Here is a 17,989-nt window from a genome sequence, read left to right on the forward strand (position 1 = left end):
TATGGATGGTCTCTACTGGCTATAGCTGTTGATATGGATGGTCTCTACTGGCTATAGCTGTTGATATGGATGGCCTCTACTGGCTATAGCTGTTGATATGGAAGGTCTCTACTGGCTATAGCTGTTGATATGGATGGTCTCTACTGGCTATAGCTGTTGATTTGGATGGTCTCTACTGGCTATAGCTGTTGATATGGATGGTCTCTACTGGCTATAGCTGTTGATATGGATGGTCTCTACTGGCTATAGCTGTTGAGTTGGATGGTCTCTACTGGCTATAGCTGTTGAGTTGGATGGCCTCTACTGGCTATAGCTGTTGATTTGGATGGTCTCTACTGGCTATAGCTGTTGATTTGGATGGTCTCTACTGGCTATAGCTGTTGATATGGATGGCCTCTACTGGCTATAGCTGTTGATATGGAAGGTCTCTACTGGCTATAGCTGTTGATTTGGATGGTCTCTACTGGCTATAGCTGTTGATTTGAATGGTCTCTACTGGCTATAGCTGTTGATTTGGATGGTCTCTACTGGCTATAGCTGTTGATTTGGATGGTCTTTACTGGCTATAGCTGTTGATTTGGATGGTCTCTACTGGCTATAGCTGTTGATTTGGATCGTCTCTACTGGCTATAGCTGTTGATTTTGATGGTCTCTACTGGCTATAGCTGTTGATATGGATGGTCTCTACTGGCTATAGCTGTTGATTTTGATGGTCTCTACTGGCTATAGCTGTTGATATGGATGGTCTCTACTGGCTATAGCTGTTGATTTGGATGGCCTCTACTGGTTATAGCTGTTGATTTGGATGGTCTCTACTGGCTATAGCTGTTGATTTGGATGGTCTCTACTGGCTATAGCTGTTGATATGGATGGTCTCTACTGGCTATAGCTGTTGATATGGATGGTCTCTACTGGTTATAGCTGTTGATTTGGGTGGTCTGTACTGGCTATAGCTGTTGATTTGGATGGTCTCTACTGGCTATAGCTGTTGATTTGGATGGTCTCTACTGGCTATAGCTGTTGATTTGGATGGCCTCTACTGCTTATAGCTGTTGATTTGGATGGTCTCTACTGGCTATAGCTGTTGATTTGGATGGTCTCTACTGGCTATAGCTGTTGATATGGATGGTCTCTACTGGCTATAGCTGTTGATATGGATGGTCTCTACTGGCTATAGTTGTTGATATGGATGGTCTCTACTGGCTATAGCTGTTGATATGGATGGTCTCTACTGGCTATAGCTGTTGATATGGATGGCCTCTACTGGCTATAGCTGTTGATATGGAAGGTCTCTACTGGCTATAGCTGTTGATATGGATGGTCTCTACTGGCTATAGCTGTTGATTTGGATGGTCTCTACTGGCTATAGCTGTTGATATGGATGGTCTCTACTGGCTATAGCTGTTGATTTGGATGGCCTCTACTGGTTATAGCTGTTGATTTGGATGGCCTCTACTGGCTATAGCTGTTGATTTGGATGGTCTCTACTGGCTATAGCTGTTGATATGGATGGTCTCTACTGGCTATAGCTGTTGATGTGGATGGTCTCTACTGGCTATAGCTGTTGATATGGATGGTCTCTACTGGCTATAGCTGTTGATTTGGATGGTCTCTACTGGCTATAGCTGTTGAGTTGGATGGCCTCTACTGGCTATAGCTGTTGATTTGGATGGTCTCTACTGGCTATAGCTGTTGATTTGGATGGTCTCTACTGGCTATAGCTGTTGATATGGATGGTCTCTACTGGCTATAGCTGTTGATTTGGATGGCCTCTACTGGTTATAGCTGTTGATTTGGATGGTCTCTACTGGCTATAGCTGTTGATTTGGATGGTCTCTACTGGCTATAGCTGTTGATATGGATGGTCTCTACTGGCTATAGCTGTTGATATGGATGGTCTCTACTGGCTATAGCTGTTGATTTGGATGGTCTCTACTGGCTATAGCTGTTGATATGGATGGTCTCTACTGGCTATAGCTGTTGATATGGATGGTCTCTACTGGCTATAGCTGTTGATTTGGATGGCCGCTACTGGTTATAGCTGTTGATTTGGCTGGTCTCTACTGGCTAAAGCTATTGATTTGGATGGTCTCTACTGGCTATAGCTGTTGATATGGATGGTCTCTACTGGCTATAGCTGTTGAGTTGGATGGTCTCTACTGGCTATAGCTGTTGATTTGGATGGCCTCTACTGGTTATAGCTGTTGATTTGGATGGTCTCTACTGGCTATAGCTGTTGATTTGGATGGTCTCTACTGGCTATAGCTGTTGATATGGATGGTCTCTACTGGCTATAGTTGTTGATATGGATGGTCTCTACTGGCTATAGCTGTTGATTTGGATGGTCTCTACTGGCTATAGCTGTTGATTTTGATGGTCTCTACTGGCTATAGCTGTTGATATGGATGGTCTCTACTGGCTATAGTTGTTGATATGGATGGTCTCTACTGGCTATAGCTGTTGATTTGGATGGCCTCTACTGGTTATAGCTGTTGATTTGGATGGTCTCTACTGGCTATAGCTGTTGATTTGGATGGTCTCTACTGGCTATAGCTGTTGATATGGATGGTCTCTACTGGCTATAGTTGTTGATATGGATGGTCTCTACTGGCTATAGCTGTTGATTTGGATGGTCTCTACTGGCTATAGCTGTTGATTTGGATGGTCTCTACTGGCTATAGCTGTTGATATGGATGGTCTCTACTGGCTATAGTTGTTGATATGGATGGTCTCTACTGGCTATAGCTGTTGATTTGGATGGTCTCTACTGGCTATAGCTGTTGATTTTGATGGTCTCTACTGGCTATAGCTGTTGATATGGATGGTCTCTACTGGCTATAGCTGTTGATTTGGATGGCCGCTACTGGTTATAGCTGTTGATTTAGATGGTCTCTACTGGCTATAGCTGTTGATTTGGATGGTCTCTACTGGCTATAGCTGTTGATATGGATGGTCTCTACTGGCTATAGCTGTTGATTTGGATGGTCTCTACTGGCTATAGCTGTTGATATGGATGGTCTCTACTGGCTATAGCTGTTGAGTTGGATGGTCTCTACTGGCTATAGCTGTTGATTTGGATGGCCTCTACTGGTTATAGCTGTTGATTTGGATGGTCTCTACTGGCTATAGCTGTTGATTTGGATGGTCTCTACTGGCTATAGCTGTTGATATGGATGGTCTCTACTGGCTATAGTTGTTGATATGGATGGTCTCTACTGGCTATAGCTGTTGATTTGGATGGTCTCTACTGGCTATAGCTGTTGATTTTGATGGTCTCTACTGGCTATAGCTGTTGATATGGATGGTCTCTACTGGCTATAGTTGTTGATATGGATGGTCTCTACTGGCTATAGCTGTTGATTTGGATGGCCTCTACTGGTTATAGCTGTTGATTTGGATGGTCTCTACTGGCTATAGCTGTTGATTTGGATGGTCTCTACTGGCTATAGCTGTTGATATGGATGGTCTCTACTGGCTATAGTTGTTGATATGGATGGTCTCTACTGGCTATAGCTGTTGATTTGGATGGTCTCTACTGGCTATAGCTGTTGATTTGGATGGTCTCTACTGGCTATAGCTGTTGATATGGATGGTCTCTACTGGCTATAGTTGTTGATATGGATGGTCTCTACTGGCTATAGCTGTTGATTTGGATGGTCTCTACTGGCTATAGCTGTTGATTTTGATGGTCTCTACTGGCTATAGCTGTTGATATGGATGGTCTCTACTGGCTATAGCTGTTGATTTGGATGGCCGCTACTGGTTATAGCTGTTGATTTAGATGGTCTCTACTGGCTATAGCTGTTGATTTGGATGGTCTCTACTGGCTATAGCTGTTGATATGGATGGTCTCTACTGGCTATAGCTGTTGATTTGGATGGTCTCTACTGGCTATAGCTGTTGATATGGATGGTCTCTACTGGCTATAGCTGTTGATTTTGATGGTCTCTACTGGCTATAGCTGTTGATATGGATGATCTCTACTGGCTATAGCTGTTGATTTGGATGGTCTCTACTGGCTATAGCTGTTGATTCGGATGGTCTCTACTGGCTATAGCTGTTGATTTGGATGGTCTCTACTGGCTATAGCTGTTGATATGGAAGGTCTCTACTGGCTATAGCTGTTGATATGGATGGTCTCTACTGGCTATAGATGTTGATTTGGATGGTCTCTACTGGCTATAGCTGTTGATTTGGATGGTCTCTACTGGCTATAGCTGTTGATATGGATGGTCTCTACTGGCTATAGCTGTTGAGTAGGATGGCCTCTACTGGCTATAGCTGTTGATTTGGATGGTCTCTACTGGCTATAGCTGTTGATTTGGATGGTCTCTACTGGCTATAGCTATTGATATGAATGGTCTACTGGCTCTAGCTGTTGATATGGATGGTCTCTACTGGCTATAGCTGTTGATTTGGATGGTCTCTACTGGCTATAGCTGTTGATTTGGATGGTCTCTACTGGCTCTAGCTGTTGATATGGATGGTCTCTACTGGCTATAGCTGTTGATTTGGATGGTCTCTACTGGCTATAGCTATTGATATGAATGGTCTCTACTGACTATAGCTGTTGATATGGATGGTCTCTACTGGCTATAGCTGTTGATATGGATGGTCTCTACTGGCTATAGCTGTTGATATGGATGGTCTCTACTGGCTCTAGCTGTTTATATGGATGGTCTCTACTGGCTATAGCTGTTGATTTGGATGGTCTCTACTGGCTATAGCTGTTGATTTGGATGGTCTCTACTGAATACTGACTTGTACCACTGGTGATCTGGCTGCTCAAACACACACAGGCAAACGTGCACACACACACACACACACATACACACTAGGTTTGTAGCATAATGAATCAAGGTGTTTATTTTCCTAGAAACAACCTTCTGCAGAGGGTATGAGTCTTCCCAGAACCTCATCTCACACAGTCTGTTTCAGTTAAGATGGATGTGTCACTCTGTTTTCTTCTTCTGTGGTGTTTATAATAATCCTGCTACCCTGAGAGCCTCTCTCTGTGAATCACCACCACTCAATCTACCTCCCCCCCAACCCTCCTAAACCCTCCCAACTAAAACTTGTGACCCCTCTTAAAACATTCCTGCCTCCCGGGAGGACAAGAATCAGTGTGGCACTTCCCTCCCTCTCTCCCCTGGCGTTGCGCAGCCTTAAAAGGCTTCCCCAGCTGGCTGGTTTCTCTCTAATGATGGAGACTGTGTTATTATTGAGTGTCTGCTACTCCCCAACCCACATCCTGCTTCTTCACAGAACACTTTTCCTATCCACTCTGAGACGCTCCTACAAACCCAGAGGTCCACCAGGGGGCTGGCTGTCTGCCCAGGACTAACAGAGAACATCAGCTCATTCACTATGCACTAAAAGAAGAATGAGGGCTTGCACTGTTTGTCACTGGGTTTTATGAGTGTGTGAACGTGCTCGTGTGTATCCATTAGGGTTTTAATGTGTGTGTCTGAGCATGGTTTTGTGTGAGTGGCATGTCAAGGCACATATTTGTCAACTGCAGTTGACTTCCTGTCTGTGTGAGTAGAACTGATGTAATCCTGCTGTACTCTGTCATTGTTTGACTGAGTGGTGATACACAACACTAATGCTCTGGCCCGGTCAGCCCCTCCAAATGTCTCAGGCTTTACACTGGGTTAGGGTTTGAAACTGTGGGGCTGGGGAGTGGGGGAACACACACTCACATGGTAATCCAAATGGCCTCGTTCCGTACACAAATCAACTAGAAACCCACTGCTGTGCCTGGGTTGCTATTGTAATCTGTTTCTGTCTTTTCTGTACACTCTCTGCAAAGACGAGCCCACACTCAACCCAAATACTGTCTCTTTTAACTATATTTAAACTGTTACAACCAACTATCACTAACCAAGAACATCCCCGAACGGAGATTCACCTTGCTCTAACCTCTGTCTATGTCCCCTCAGGGGTACGGCAGCCTGGTTCGGGGTCAGTAAGGAAAACGACAGCACCCAGCGATGGCGGAGGAAGAGCCTGCAGCACTGCAACCGGCGCTACGGCCGTCTCAAGGCCCAGGTGATGAGGGAGATGGAGCTGTCCAGCCAGGACAACCTGTCTCTAACCAGCACTGAGACCCCACCACCCCTCTACCTCCCCCCACACCAACACCCCTATGGCATGCAGAGGGTAGGGCAGCGCCACCCACAGACAGAGTGGCTTTCTTCCTCTCTTCTTCTCTTTCTCTATCTCTTACTGTTTAGGATGTTAGGAGCTTGCCATACATCTTGCATGTGTCATGTGTGGTGTTGTGATGTGTAGTGTTTCTTTACCAATATCAATCCTATCCCTCCCTTTGGAATAATAACATTATTCAATACAATTCAATATAGATATCAGAATGTATATTTAGCTTATTTCGGGTAATATTTTTCCCATGTGATACGTATTAATACATGGAGTAATGCAACTATTATAGGTCCATCACTATGGTAACCTGCGTATTGATATGACTGTGAACTTGACCTGTCATGTACCCACTTAGCATGTGAGTTCACCACTAAATAACATCAAATAATATACTTGCCTCCGTGCTGTCTACTACAGTATCGGACATTACAGTGTCTGCCTCTGTCTTTGTGCATGTGCATGTGCGTGTGTGTGTGTGTGTGTGTGTGTGTGTGTGTGTGTGTGTGTGTGTGTGTGTGTGTGTGTGTGTGTGTGTGTGTGTGTGTGTGTGTGTGTGTGTGTGTGTAGATTGTGGACCCCCTGGCGCGGGGCCGTGCATTTCGCCTGGTGGAGGAGGTAGATGGTTACAGCGTACCGCAGACTCCCATCACCCCTGGTGCCACATCTCTCTGCTCCTTCTCCAGCTCGCGCTCCGCACTCAACAGGTTACCACGGAGACGCAAACGAGAGTCTGTCGCTGTCATGAGCTTCAAGGCCACCGCCGCGCTGGTCAAGGTGTGATAGATCTATCTCCATGTCCTGGGGTGTCAGGCAGGGTGGTGGGGGGTACAGATAGATCTATCTCCATGTCCTGGGGTGTCAGGCAGGGTGGTGGGGGGTACAGATAGATCTATCTCCATGTCCTGGGGTGTCAGGCAGGGTGGTGGGGGGTACAGATAGATATATCTCCATGTCCTGGGGTGTCAGGCAGGGTGGTGGGGGGTACATATAGATCTATCTCCATGTCCTGGGGTGTCAGGCAGGGTGGTGGGGGGTACATATAGATAGATCTCCATGTCCTGTGGTGTCAGGCAGGGTGGTGGGGGGTACATATAGATCTATCTCCATGTCCTGGGGTGTCAGGCAGGGTGGTGGGGGGTACATATAGATAGATCTCCATGTCCTGTGGTGTCAGGCAGGGTGGTGGGGGGTACAGATAGATATATCTCCATGTCCTGTGGTGTCAGGCAGGGTGGTGGGGGGTACAGATAGATATATCTCCATGTCCTGTGGTGTCAGGCAGGGTGGTGGGGGGTACATATAGATAGATCTCCATGTCCTGTGGTGTCAGGCAGGGTGGTGGGGGGTACAGATAGATATATCTCCATGTCCTGGGGTGTCAGGCAGGGTGGTGGGGGGTACAGATAGATAGATCTCCATGTCCTGTGGTGTCAGGCAGGGTGGTGGGGGGTACAGATAGATAGATCTCCAGGTCCTGTGGTGTCAGGCAGGGTGGTGGGGGGTACAGATAGATATATCTCCATGTCCTGGGGTGTCAGGCAGGGTGGTGGGGGGTACATATAGATATATCTCCATGTCCTGTGGTGTCAGGCAGGGTGGTGGGGGGTACAGATAGATATATCTCCATGTCCTGTGGTGTCAGGCAGGGTGGTGGGGGGTACAGATAGATAGATCTCCATGTCCTGTGGTGTCAGGCAGGGTGGTGGGGGGTACAGATAGATAGATCTCCATGTCCTGTGGTGTCAGGCAGGGTGGTGGGGGGTACAGATAGATATATCTCCATGTCCTGTGGTGTCAGGCAGGGTGGTGGGGGGTACAGATAGATCTATCTCCATGTCCTGTGGTGTCAGGCAGGGTGGTGGGGCGTACAGATAGATAGATCTCCATGTCCTGTGGTGTCAGGCAGGGTGGTGGGGGGTACAGATAGATAGATCTCCATGTCCTGTGGTGTCAGGCAGGGTGGTGGGGGATACAGATAGATCTATCTCCATGTCCTGTGGTGTCAGGCAGGGTGGTGGGGCGTACAGATAGATAGATCTCCATGTCCTGTGGTGTCAGGCAGGGTGGTGGGGGGTACAGATAGATAGATCTCCATGTCCTGTGGTGTCAGGCAGGGTTGTGGGGGGTACAGATAGATATATCTCCATGTCCTGGGGTGTCCAGCAGGGTGGTGGGGGGTACAGATAGATAGATCTCCATGTCCTGTGGTGTCAGGCAGGGTGGTGGGGGGTACAGATAGATCTATCTCCATGTCCTGGTGTGTCAGGCAGGGTGGTGGGGGGTACAGATAGATCTATCTCCATGTCCTGGGGTGTCAGGCAGGGTGGTGGGGGGTACAGATAGATCTATCTCCATGTCCTGTGGTGTCAGGCAGGGTGGTGGGGGGTACAGATAGATCTATCTCCATGTCCTGTGGTGTCCAGCAGGGTGGTGGGGGGTACAGATAGATATATCTCCATGTCCTGGGGTGTCAGGCAGGGTGGTGGGGGGTACAGATAGATCTATCTCCATGTCCTGTGGTGTCAGGCAGGGTGGTGGGGGGTACAGATAGATAGATCTCCATGTCCTGGGGTGTCAGGCAGAGTGGTGGGGGGTACAGATAGATCTATCTCCATGTCCTGTGGTGTCAGGCAGGGTGGTGGGGGGTACAGATAGATCTATCTCCATGTCCTGGGGTGTCAGGCAGGGTGGTGGGGGGTACAGATAGATCTATCTCCATGTCCTGTGGTGTCAGGCAGGGTGGTGGGGGGGTACAGATAGATCTATCTCCATGTCCTGGGGTGTCAGGCAGGGTGGTGGGGGGTACAGATAGATAGATCTCCATGTCCTGTGGTGTCAGGCAGGGTGGTGGGGGGTACAGATAGATCTATCTCCATGTCCTGTGGTGTCCAGCAGGGTGGTGGGGGGTACAGATAGATCTATCTCCATGTCCTGTGGTGTCCAGCAGGGTGGTGGGGGGTACAGATAGATCTATCTCCATGTCCTGTGGTGTCCAGCAGGGTGGTGGGGGGTACAGATAGATCTATCTACATGTTCTTGGATGTCAGGCAGGGTCGGGGGGGGGGGGGGGGGCATTAGATAGATGACTAGATTGATGAGAAAATGTTTACATCCCAAATGGCACCCTATTCCCTATATAGTGCACTACTTTTGAACAGGGCCCTGGTCCATGTCCCTAACCCCATTAACAGATGGCAGTAGGATAACACTGCTGTCAGTCCTGTCCTCCAGTCAGAAGGCTCAGCTGTGTGTCTGGTCTGTTATCCAGTAGAGTGTTGTGTGTTCTGGAACTGGAACATTGAATGATACAGGGCTAATCCCGCCTCCTGAGGTCAAAGCATCATAATCATCATGGCCACTGTTCACAGCTGGTTGTCAGAAGCCAGAGAGGACAATCATTTGTGTTGTTTTGTCTGGGGACACTGTCAACCCTTTGTTTACTTGGTATGTTCTTGATTTCGGGTTGCGGTTGGGGTCAATTCCATTTCTATTTTAAATTTACTTCCTACTGACGGAATTTAAATGGAATTGATCCGTCATGGTCTTCCTGTCACACACAACAGTAATGTATTATCATGCAATAAATGTATAACAGAGGGTATAACATTGACGGTGATGATGACAACGATGGTGATGATGGTGTGTGTCAGGGCCGTACGGTTTGGGAGAGGGACCAGCGGTGTCGCAGGCGGAGCTTCATGCCAGTGAGTTTCCTGGAGGACGACACAGTGGACTTCCCTGATGAGCTGGACACCTCCTTCTTTGCTAGGGTGAGTAACACACGCACATACACACACCTGTCCCATCACACATTCACGCACAGATACCACACACACTCACACAGTTTCTCCTGTCCCTCTTCACATCTTTTCCTCCTCTTCCTCCTCCTCCTCCTTCTTCTCCTCTCCACTCCTCTCGTTTCCTCCTCCTCCATGCAGGATGGTCTGAGGAGAGGAGATGAGGAGCTGTCTACCTATGCAGACGATGTGTTTGACTCTCCGTCTGAGGCCGCCATTAAAGAGGAGGAGTCTAACACAGCTGCAGATGAGAGTGACCTCACAGGTGGCGCCCTGGACAAGAACGAACTGGAGAGGAGTCACCTAATGATGTGAGTTTAACACACACACAGACAGACAGACATACACACAGACACACACAGACACACAGACAGACACAAACAAGTTGTTGCTGCTACTGTAGCCTGTTTTCACCTAACACACACCCTCTTCTGACCCTCTCTCTCTCCTTCGGTACCATATCTTTCTCTTTCTCATTCTCTCTCTGTCTGTCTGTCTCTCTCTTTTTCTATTGCTCAACAGACCCCTAGAAAGAGGCTGGCGTAAGGGTAAAGAACCTGGGCCCTCTCTGGTCCAGCCCAAGGTGCGTCTGCAGCAGGAGGTGGTGAGTGTGAGTGTGCAGCGACGGGGCCAGCGGATCACAGTGCCTGTCAAGAAGCTCTTTGCCAGGGAGAAGAGGCCCTACGGCCTAGGCATGGTGGGACGGCTCACCAACAGAACCTACCGCAAACGCATCGACAGCTTCGTCCAGCAACAGATAGAGGACATGGACGACCACAGGTACACTTTATTGTCTTAGAGGATTTTCAGATTCTTGAATTTCTATTTCAAATTCAGAATTTGCTACATTGCTATGCAATTGACTTCAACTCTGGCATGGTCACATAGTTGCACTTTAACATGGTCACATGTCTAACATGTTACGATACTACAGGAGAAGAGCCCAGTCACAGCCGTAGCGGAGGTAGCAGCTGTGTCTGAGTTGGCCCCAGATAAGATATAGCATGAGTCATCACAGGATAGTGTAGACCAGTGGTTCCCAAACATTACTGCACCATGACTCACATGAAAGCACCCTTTTTTCTGACTGACCTGGCCTCTAGATACAGCAGGACTGTGTGACTCAGTAACAGATGGTCCACTCTCGAGTCCCTGGCACTCCATGTGGGAAACAATGGTGTACACAGGTGTACACTACAAACTGTTCTCCTAGTCGCTGCAGCTGTTTTCAGTGGGAAGCCCACACTGACATAGTGAGGTACTGTTTCTAACAGAGGAGGCAAGCTGCTATACTGTCTGGGATACCCTATTCATATTGTGTGTCTCTGCAGGCCTTTCTTCACCTACTGGATCATGTTTGTCCACCTGTTGATCACCATGTTGACTGTGTGTCTGTACGGCATTGCCCCTGTTGGCTTCTCCCAGCACGAGACCGTCGACTCGGTCAGTACACTGATTGTTTTATACTGTAGTTTGGGTTCTACAAGTTACAGTGGCGGGTGTATCGTCGTTGCTATGAAGGTTGTGCCTTATGTGATGAGTGATCCATTGAATCCGTGTGGTATGTCTGTGTATTTGACTTTGTAAACCCTTTGGCATTTCCCCTCTCTCTCTTTAGGTATTGAGAAATAAAGGTGTTCATGAAAATGTCAAGTTTGTGCAACAAGAAAACTTTTGGGTGGGACCAAATTCGGTAAGTGTATATTTTTTAGGTGAATGGACTTCGTTTGATCATTTAAACCTCAATGTCAGCTACAGTATGAGACCTTGTCTGTGTTCTGACTGCACATCCTCCCCCTGGCCTGCAGGAGGCGCTGATCCACCTGGGGGCTAAATTCTCCCCCTGCATGCGTCAGGACCAGCAGGTCCATGACCTGATCCAGGAGAAGAGAGGAAGAGAGAGGGACTCAGCCTGCTGTGTGAGGAACGACCGCTCCGGCTGTCTCCAGACCTCACAGGAGGAGTGCTCTGTGAGTCACCCTGGTGTTAGACTAATGTTAGACTAATGTTAGAGTCGTGTACTGGTTAACATCCTACGAGATCTGATATCTCTCTGTCCCTCTCTCTCTCTCTCTTTATCCCTCTTGTCCCTCTCTCTCTCTGTATCCCTCTTGTCTCTCTCTCTCTCTCTCTCTCTCGTTCTTTTGTTCTCTCATGCTTTCTCTCTCTCTCTCTTTCTCACTCTCTCTATCCCTCTATCTCTCTATCCCTGTGGTTTCTTTCTTTCTCTGTCTCTGTCTCTCTCGTTCTTTCATTCTCTCTCGCTTTCTCTTTCTTTATCTCTCTCTCTATCCATCTCTTTATCTGTCTCTCCATCTCTCTCTTTCCCCTGTTCTCTCTCTCCAGTCTACTCTAGCAGTGTGGGTGAAGTGGCCTCATCACCCCAGTGCTCCTCTCCTGAAGGGGAAGGTCCGTCAGCACGGCTCAGTCTGCCACCAGGACCCCAGGTAATAGACTGCTTCTTTCTGTCCCTCTCTTCTTCTATATCTCCTCTTCCCTCTATTCCTCTAACGTTCTTTCCTCTGTTCCTCTCCTTCCAGGATCTGCCTGGAGCCAGCCTCTGTATCGCCTCATGAGTGGCCTGATGACATCACCAAGTGGCCAGTGTGTACCAGGTACAACCCAGGCAACCACACTAACCTCCCCCACGTAGACTGTGCCATCACAGGACGGCCCTGCTGCATCGGGACGAAAGGGAGGTAAGGACACTCTGTTTGTTCTGTCTCTGCAGCTATACGTTGTCGCTGCGATGGTGTTGTGATGTAATACTGTGTGTTGTGTGTGCAGGCTGCTATAAGTTGTTAATGTTGTAAGAACGGTATGTGTGTGTTGTAATAATGTAATGTGTTGTGTGTTCAGGTGTGAGATCACGTCCAGAGAGTACTGTGACTTTATGAAGGGCTACTTCCACGAGGAGACTACTCTCTGCTCCCAGGTGGCCTGTCTGGATGATGTGTGTGGCTTGCTGCCTTTCCTCAACCCTGAGATCCCAGACCAGTTCTACAGACTCTGGCTCTCTCTATTCCTCCATGCTGGGTGAGACTGGAACTCCCCCAGAATCACAGTGTCTCATGTCCGTCATGGTGTTGTGTCTTTTTCAGGGTCTTTCCCGCATTACTAATGTATAACGTGTGTGTGTGTGTGTGTGTGTGTGTGTGTGTGTGTGTGTGTGTGTGTGTGTGTGTGTGTGTGTGTGTGTGTGTGTGTGTGTGTGTGTGTGTGTGTGTGTGTGTGTGTGTGTGTGTGTGTGCAGGATCCTGCACTGCCTGGTGTCGGTGCTGTTCCAGATGACCATCCTGAGGGACTTAGAGAAGCTGGCTGGCTGGCTGAGGATCTCTATCATCTACATTGTCTCTGGAATCACTGGAAACCTGGCCAGCGCTATCTTCCTGCCCTACAGAGCTGAGGTAAATACTGTAGATACACTGTACCGTGATACCTGCCCTACAGAGCTGAGGTAAATACTGTAGATACACTGTACCGTGATACCTGCCCTACAGAGCTGAGGTAAATACTGTAGATACACTGTACCGTAGATACCTGCCCTACAGAGCTGAGGTAAATGCTGTAGATACACTGTACCGTGATACCTGCCCTACAGAGCTGAGGTAAATACTGTAGATACACTGTACCGTGATACCTGCCCTACAGAGCTGAGGTAAAATACTGTAGATACACTGTACCGTGATACCTGCCCTACAAAGCTGAGGTAAATACTGTAGATACACTGTACCGTGATACCTGCCCTACAGAGCTGAGGTAAAATACTGTAGATACACTGTACCGTGATACCTGCCCTACAGAGCTGAGGTAAAATACTGTAGATACACTGTACCGTGATACCTGCCCTACAAATCTGAGGTAAATACTGTAGATACACTGTACCGTGATACCTGCCCTACAGAGCTGAGGTAAAATACTGTAGATACACTGTACCGTGATACCTGCCCTACAAAGCTGAGGTAAATACTGTAGATACACTGTACCGTGATACCTGCCCTACAGAGCTGAGGTAAATACTGTAGATACACTGTACCGTGATACCTGCCCTACAGAGCTGAGGTAAAATACACTCCCACTCTCCCTTCCTCCCCAGGTGGGTCCAGCAGGCTCTCAGTTTGGTATTCTGGCCTGTCTGTTTGTTGAGCTGTTCCAGAGCTGGCAGATCCTGGAGCGTCCGTGGAGGGCTTTCACCAAGCTGTTGTGTGTCGTCCTCTTCCTGTTCTCCTTTGGCCTGCTGCCCTGGATAGACAACTTCGCCCACATCTCCGGATTCATCTCTGGACTCTTCCTCTCCTTTGCCTTCCTGCCGTACATCAGGTGAGAAGTTTGTTGATTTCGTGATATTTTTAGTTTGTTTGTATGTAAACGCTTTGACATATACATGACTCGGTTGTTGGGTTGAAGTTGCTTGGGATAATTAGGGGGATTTTAGTATTACTAATTATTGGCAAATCATCGTCACTATCTGATTATATGATCTATTCTTATTATTTCCAGTTTTGGCCGTTCGGACATGTACCGTAAGCGTGTCCAGATCTGTGTGTTCCTGTTGGTGTTCCTGGGACTCTTCTCAGGGCTGGCTGTCCTGTTCTACGTCCACCAGGTCAAGTGTGAGTGGTGTGAGTACCTCACCTGTATTCCCCTCACTGACAAGTTCTGTGACAAGTACGACCTCAACGCCCACCTCCACTGACCAGGCCTTTGACGGTGCAACTATAATGACTAGAATGGACATTCTCAAAGAAGTATAGCCTCACGCACCAGGATAGCAGGACACAAGTCTGGTGAACAAGACTAGTCTTAAAGCAACGTCACGGCATGGACCAGACCGGCGGAAATATTTGGTGTAGCATTCAGGACATTGGACGTGAAGATTGCCAATCTTGGAAAAATGAACTGATGACGGTTGATCTTAATAACTGTTGAACTGTTGATCTGTCTCCATTCAGTTTTGTTTATATGGACATTGCTAGCGAGTGACCGGTCACTTTCAAAGCATAAAGACAGAGAGAGGTGGAAAGGGGTAATATGTGACTGTTTTGCCTTGACACTGATCTCACTCCCCTCTCTTCTTATTAAAACTGATCCAACAGAACCACCTTGTGGCCATCAGACCACACAACAGCCACTGACTCCACACACAGTTGTGGATGGATTTTGTTTTGTATTTTTCTACACAAGTCATAAAGCCAACTAAGAGTTTTATTGGATGACCTCAGACAGGAAGCTATCTCCCAAGAAAGAAAATATATGTTTAGTACTGTAGGATGACTGCCTCTGGTGCCTTGGTTATTAATGTCAAGTCTAGGTCTAAATCTAGGTCCAAGTCTAGGTCTCAAATGGCACACTATTCCCTATACAGTGAACTTATTAGTGCACTATATTGGGTCTATTCTCTATATAGTGCACTACGTTTTGAAAAAGTAGTGAACTACATAGGGGATAGGGAATAGTGTGCCATTTGAGATGTGCTCTGTGTTAGACTAGACAAACCACTTGTAGCTTAACATGTACTGTATACTGCTGTCTAAGAGTGGTGAGTGTTTGGAGGGTAGCGTTTTAGCTACCTGCTTATCTGTACCTGACAATACAGCAACACCAACTAAAGCTTTCTGTCTGTGTGTCCACTTTATTTCTGTTGTGTGAATGTGTCTTGCTGCACATGCATGTTTCCCCCAGTAGAGGGCAGAGTTTCCCCCAGAAGAGGGCAGAGTTTCCCCCAGTAGAGGGCAGAGCCTCCCCCAGTAGAGGGCAGAGCCTCCCCCAGTAGAGGGCAGAGTCTCCCCCAGTAGAGGGCAGAGCCTCCCCCAGTAAAGGGCAGAGCCTCCCCCAGTAAAGGGCAGAGCCTCCCCCAGTAGAGGGCAGAGTCTCCCCCAGTAAAGGGCAGAGTCTCCCCCAGTAGAGGGCAGAGTCTCCCCCAGTAGAGGGCAGAGCCTCCCCCAGTAGAGGGCAGAGCCTCCCCCAGTAAAGGGCAGAGCCTCCCCCAGTAAAGGGCAGAGCCTCCCCCAGTAGAGGGCAGAGCCTCCCCCAGTAGAGGGCAGAGTTTTTTTTGAGTAAGTGGCTTCCATCAGGGACATGTCACATAAGATGCATATCTGATGCCTTCATATATAAGCTTCAACAAACCTAGTCTAAATGGCTGTTAAAGTAAGATGTATAATGCATTTATAATACTCTGTGTTATCAACATTATCTCTGCAAGAGGATATGTAGGCTAATGTCAACTAGAGACCCCATGTTGTTCCATGGCTCTGGCCTCTCATGATTTCAGTGTTTGATATGTTTATCCCACACAACTCTTAATGGTGCACGTCAATACCTCTCTTTTGCTGTTTACTAATTCTCTCTTCCTCTCCTTGAGTCACCAACCCCTTCCCACACATTCGCACACACACACACACACAGTCTATAATTTATGGTGGACTTCAAGTCCTCTCTTTTGTCGTTTACTAATTCTCTCTTCCATCCCCCTCTCCTTGATTCACCAGCCCCTTCCAACACACACACACACACACACACACACACACACACACACACACACACACACACACACACACACACACACACACACACACACACACACACACACACACACACACACACACACACAGAGAGAGTCTGTAATTGAGTGTTAATTAGTATGTACACTCAAGCTTCCTGTTGAAGGAAAGCTGATTATGACAAACCCTTATTTGCAGCCAAGGTATAATAGCTACATAGTATGTTTAGGTGCTATTCCACGAATCTCACCTTACAGATGCTTCTCCACCTATAGATTGTTTTTTATTTAACTAGGCAAGTCAGTTAAGAACAAATTCTTATTTACAATGACGGCCTACCAGAATGCAAAATGCCTTCTGCGGGGACGGGGGCTTGGATTAAAAATAAAAATTTAGAACAAAACACACATCACGACAAGAGAGACACCACAACACTACATAAAGAGAGACCTAAGACAACAACATAGCATGGCAGCAACACATGACAACACAGCATGGTAGCAACACAACATGACAACAACATGGTAGCAACACAACATGGCAGCAGTACAACATGGTAGTAGCACAAAACATGGTACAAACATTATTGGGCACAGACAACAGCACCAAGGGCAAGTCAGAACTGTCATGTTCCCATCTGTCACTAGAGGGCGGCAGAGACGTCCTAGAGATATTAACAACACTCAGGTGTGTTCTATTTACTCATTATGATTTCCCTGTTAAAAGAAGTGTGTTTTCTGTTGTCCTTTGTTGAAGCTTACATTGTGTGCTGTGTGTGTTTGTCTCCTGAGTGAGTTTGAGACTTAGTGTTTGTTGTTTTCCCAGCGTTACTGTGATCCTTCCATTACTGTTTCTCAGTAAAGTATTATGTTTATCCTTAACTGCTGATTCTTTGTCTGGTCTCTTCTCTACACCTGGGTCCAACCTCACCATGTCACAGCAAGCTTCAGCCTACAACATGGACCCAGCAGAGATCACCCAGGAGCATTGCTGGGGTGGCAGCAAGAACAACTCTTCCTGACATCAGATACCCTCCGGGCACTTACCGACTCCCTCCAACCACAGTCTAACCCCAACCCAGGAGCAGCCAATGCCCAAGTCTCATCATCCAGTGCTACAGGTGTCGCCGTAGTTCCTCCAGGAAACCTGCACCGGGAACCCAAGATCCCAGCCCCCGAGCGGTATGACGGCCACCCGGGAGGATGCAAGGGGTTCCTCAACCAGGGCTCTCTGGTGTTCGAGCTACAGTCCTCCTCGTTCCATAATGATCGGGCCATGATCGCTTACATAATCTCTCTACTCTCAGGCAAGGCCCTGGCGTGGGCAACGGCGGTGTGGGAACAGCAGCCACCATCCTGCATCTCCATATTAGCCTTCACTGCCAAGCTGCGACGAGTCTTTGACCCCACAGTCGGCGGATGAGAAGCGGCCAGCCAACTGTTCATCATCCGCCAAGGGGCCAGACCAGTGGCTGACTTCGCCATTGAGTTCCGCACCCTCGCTGCCGAGAATGGGTGGAATACGGAG

At 47.8% G+C, this 17,989-nt stretch overlaps 1 protein-coding gene across 1 annotated transcript in view; it reads left to right on the forward strand.

The window, feature by feature from the left end:
- LOC120045705 (inactive rhomboid protein 1-like) overlaps positions 1-15,566 on the forward strand; it is a 35,846-nt gene extending 20,280 nt beyond the window's left edge. Inside the window, exons 3-16 of the mRNA XM_038990646.1 lie at positions 5,943-6,162; positions 6,730-6,936; positions 9,813-9,932; positions 10,101-10,270; positions 10,482-10,739; positions 11,291-11,402; positions 11,578-11,652; positions 11,768-11,929; positions 12,306-12,406; positions 12,500-12,658; positions 12,819-12,995; positions 13,213-13,366; positions 14,056-14,279; positions 14,460-15,566. Of these exons, the coding sequence (XP_038846574.1) occupies positions 5,943-6,162; positions 6,730-6,936; positions 9,813-9,932; positions 10,101-10,270; positions 10,482-10,739; positions 11,291-11,402; positions 11,578-11,652; positions 11,768-11,929; positions 12,306-12,406; positions 12,500-12,658; positions 12,819-12,995; positions 13,213-13,366; positions 14,056-14,279; positions 14,460-14,655 (2,335 nt within the window). The 3' untranslated portion in view covers positions 14,656-15,566. The remainder of the gene's footprint in view (positions 1-5,942; positions 6,163-6,729; positions 6,937-9,812; positions 9,933-10,100; positions 10,271-10,481; positions 10,740-11,290; positions 11,403-11,577; positions 11,653-11,767; positions 11,930-12,305; positions 12,407-12,499; positions 12,659-12,818; positions 12,996-13,212; positions 13,367-14,055; positions 14,280-14,459) is intronic.
- Positions 15,567-17,989: the final 2,423 nt, after the last annotated feature.

The sequence above is a fragment of the Salvelinus namaycush genome, chromosome 4 (assembly GCF_016432855.1).
Source record: "Salvelinus namaycush isolate Seneca chromosome 4, SaNama_1.0, whole genome shotgun sequence".
NCBI lineage: Eukaryota > Metazoa > Chordata > Actinopteri > Salmoniformes > Salmonidae > Salvelinus > Salvelinus namaycush.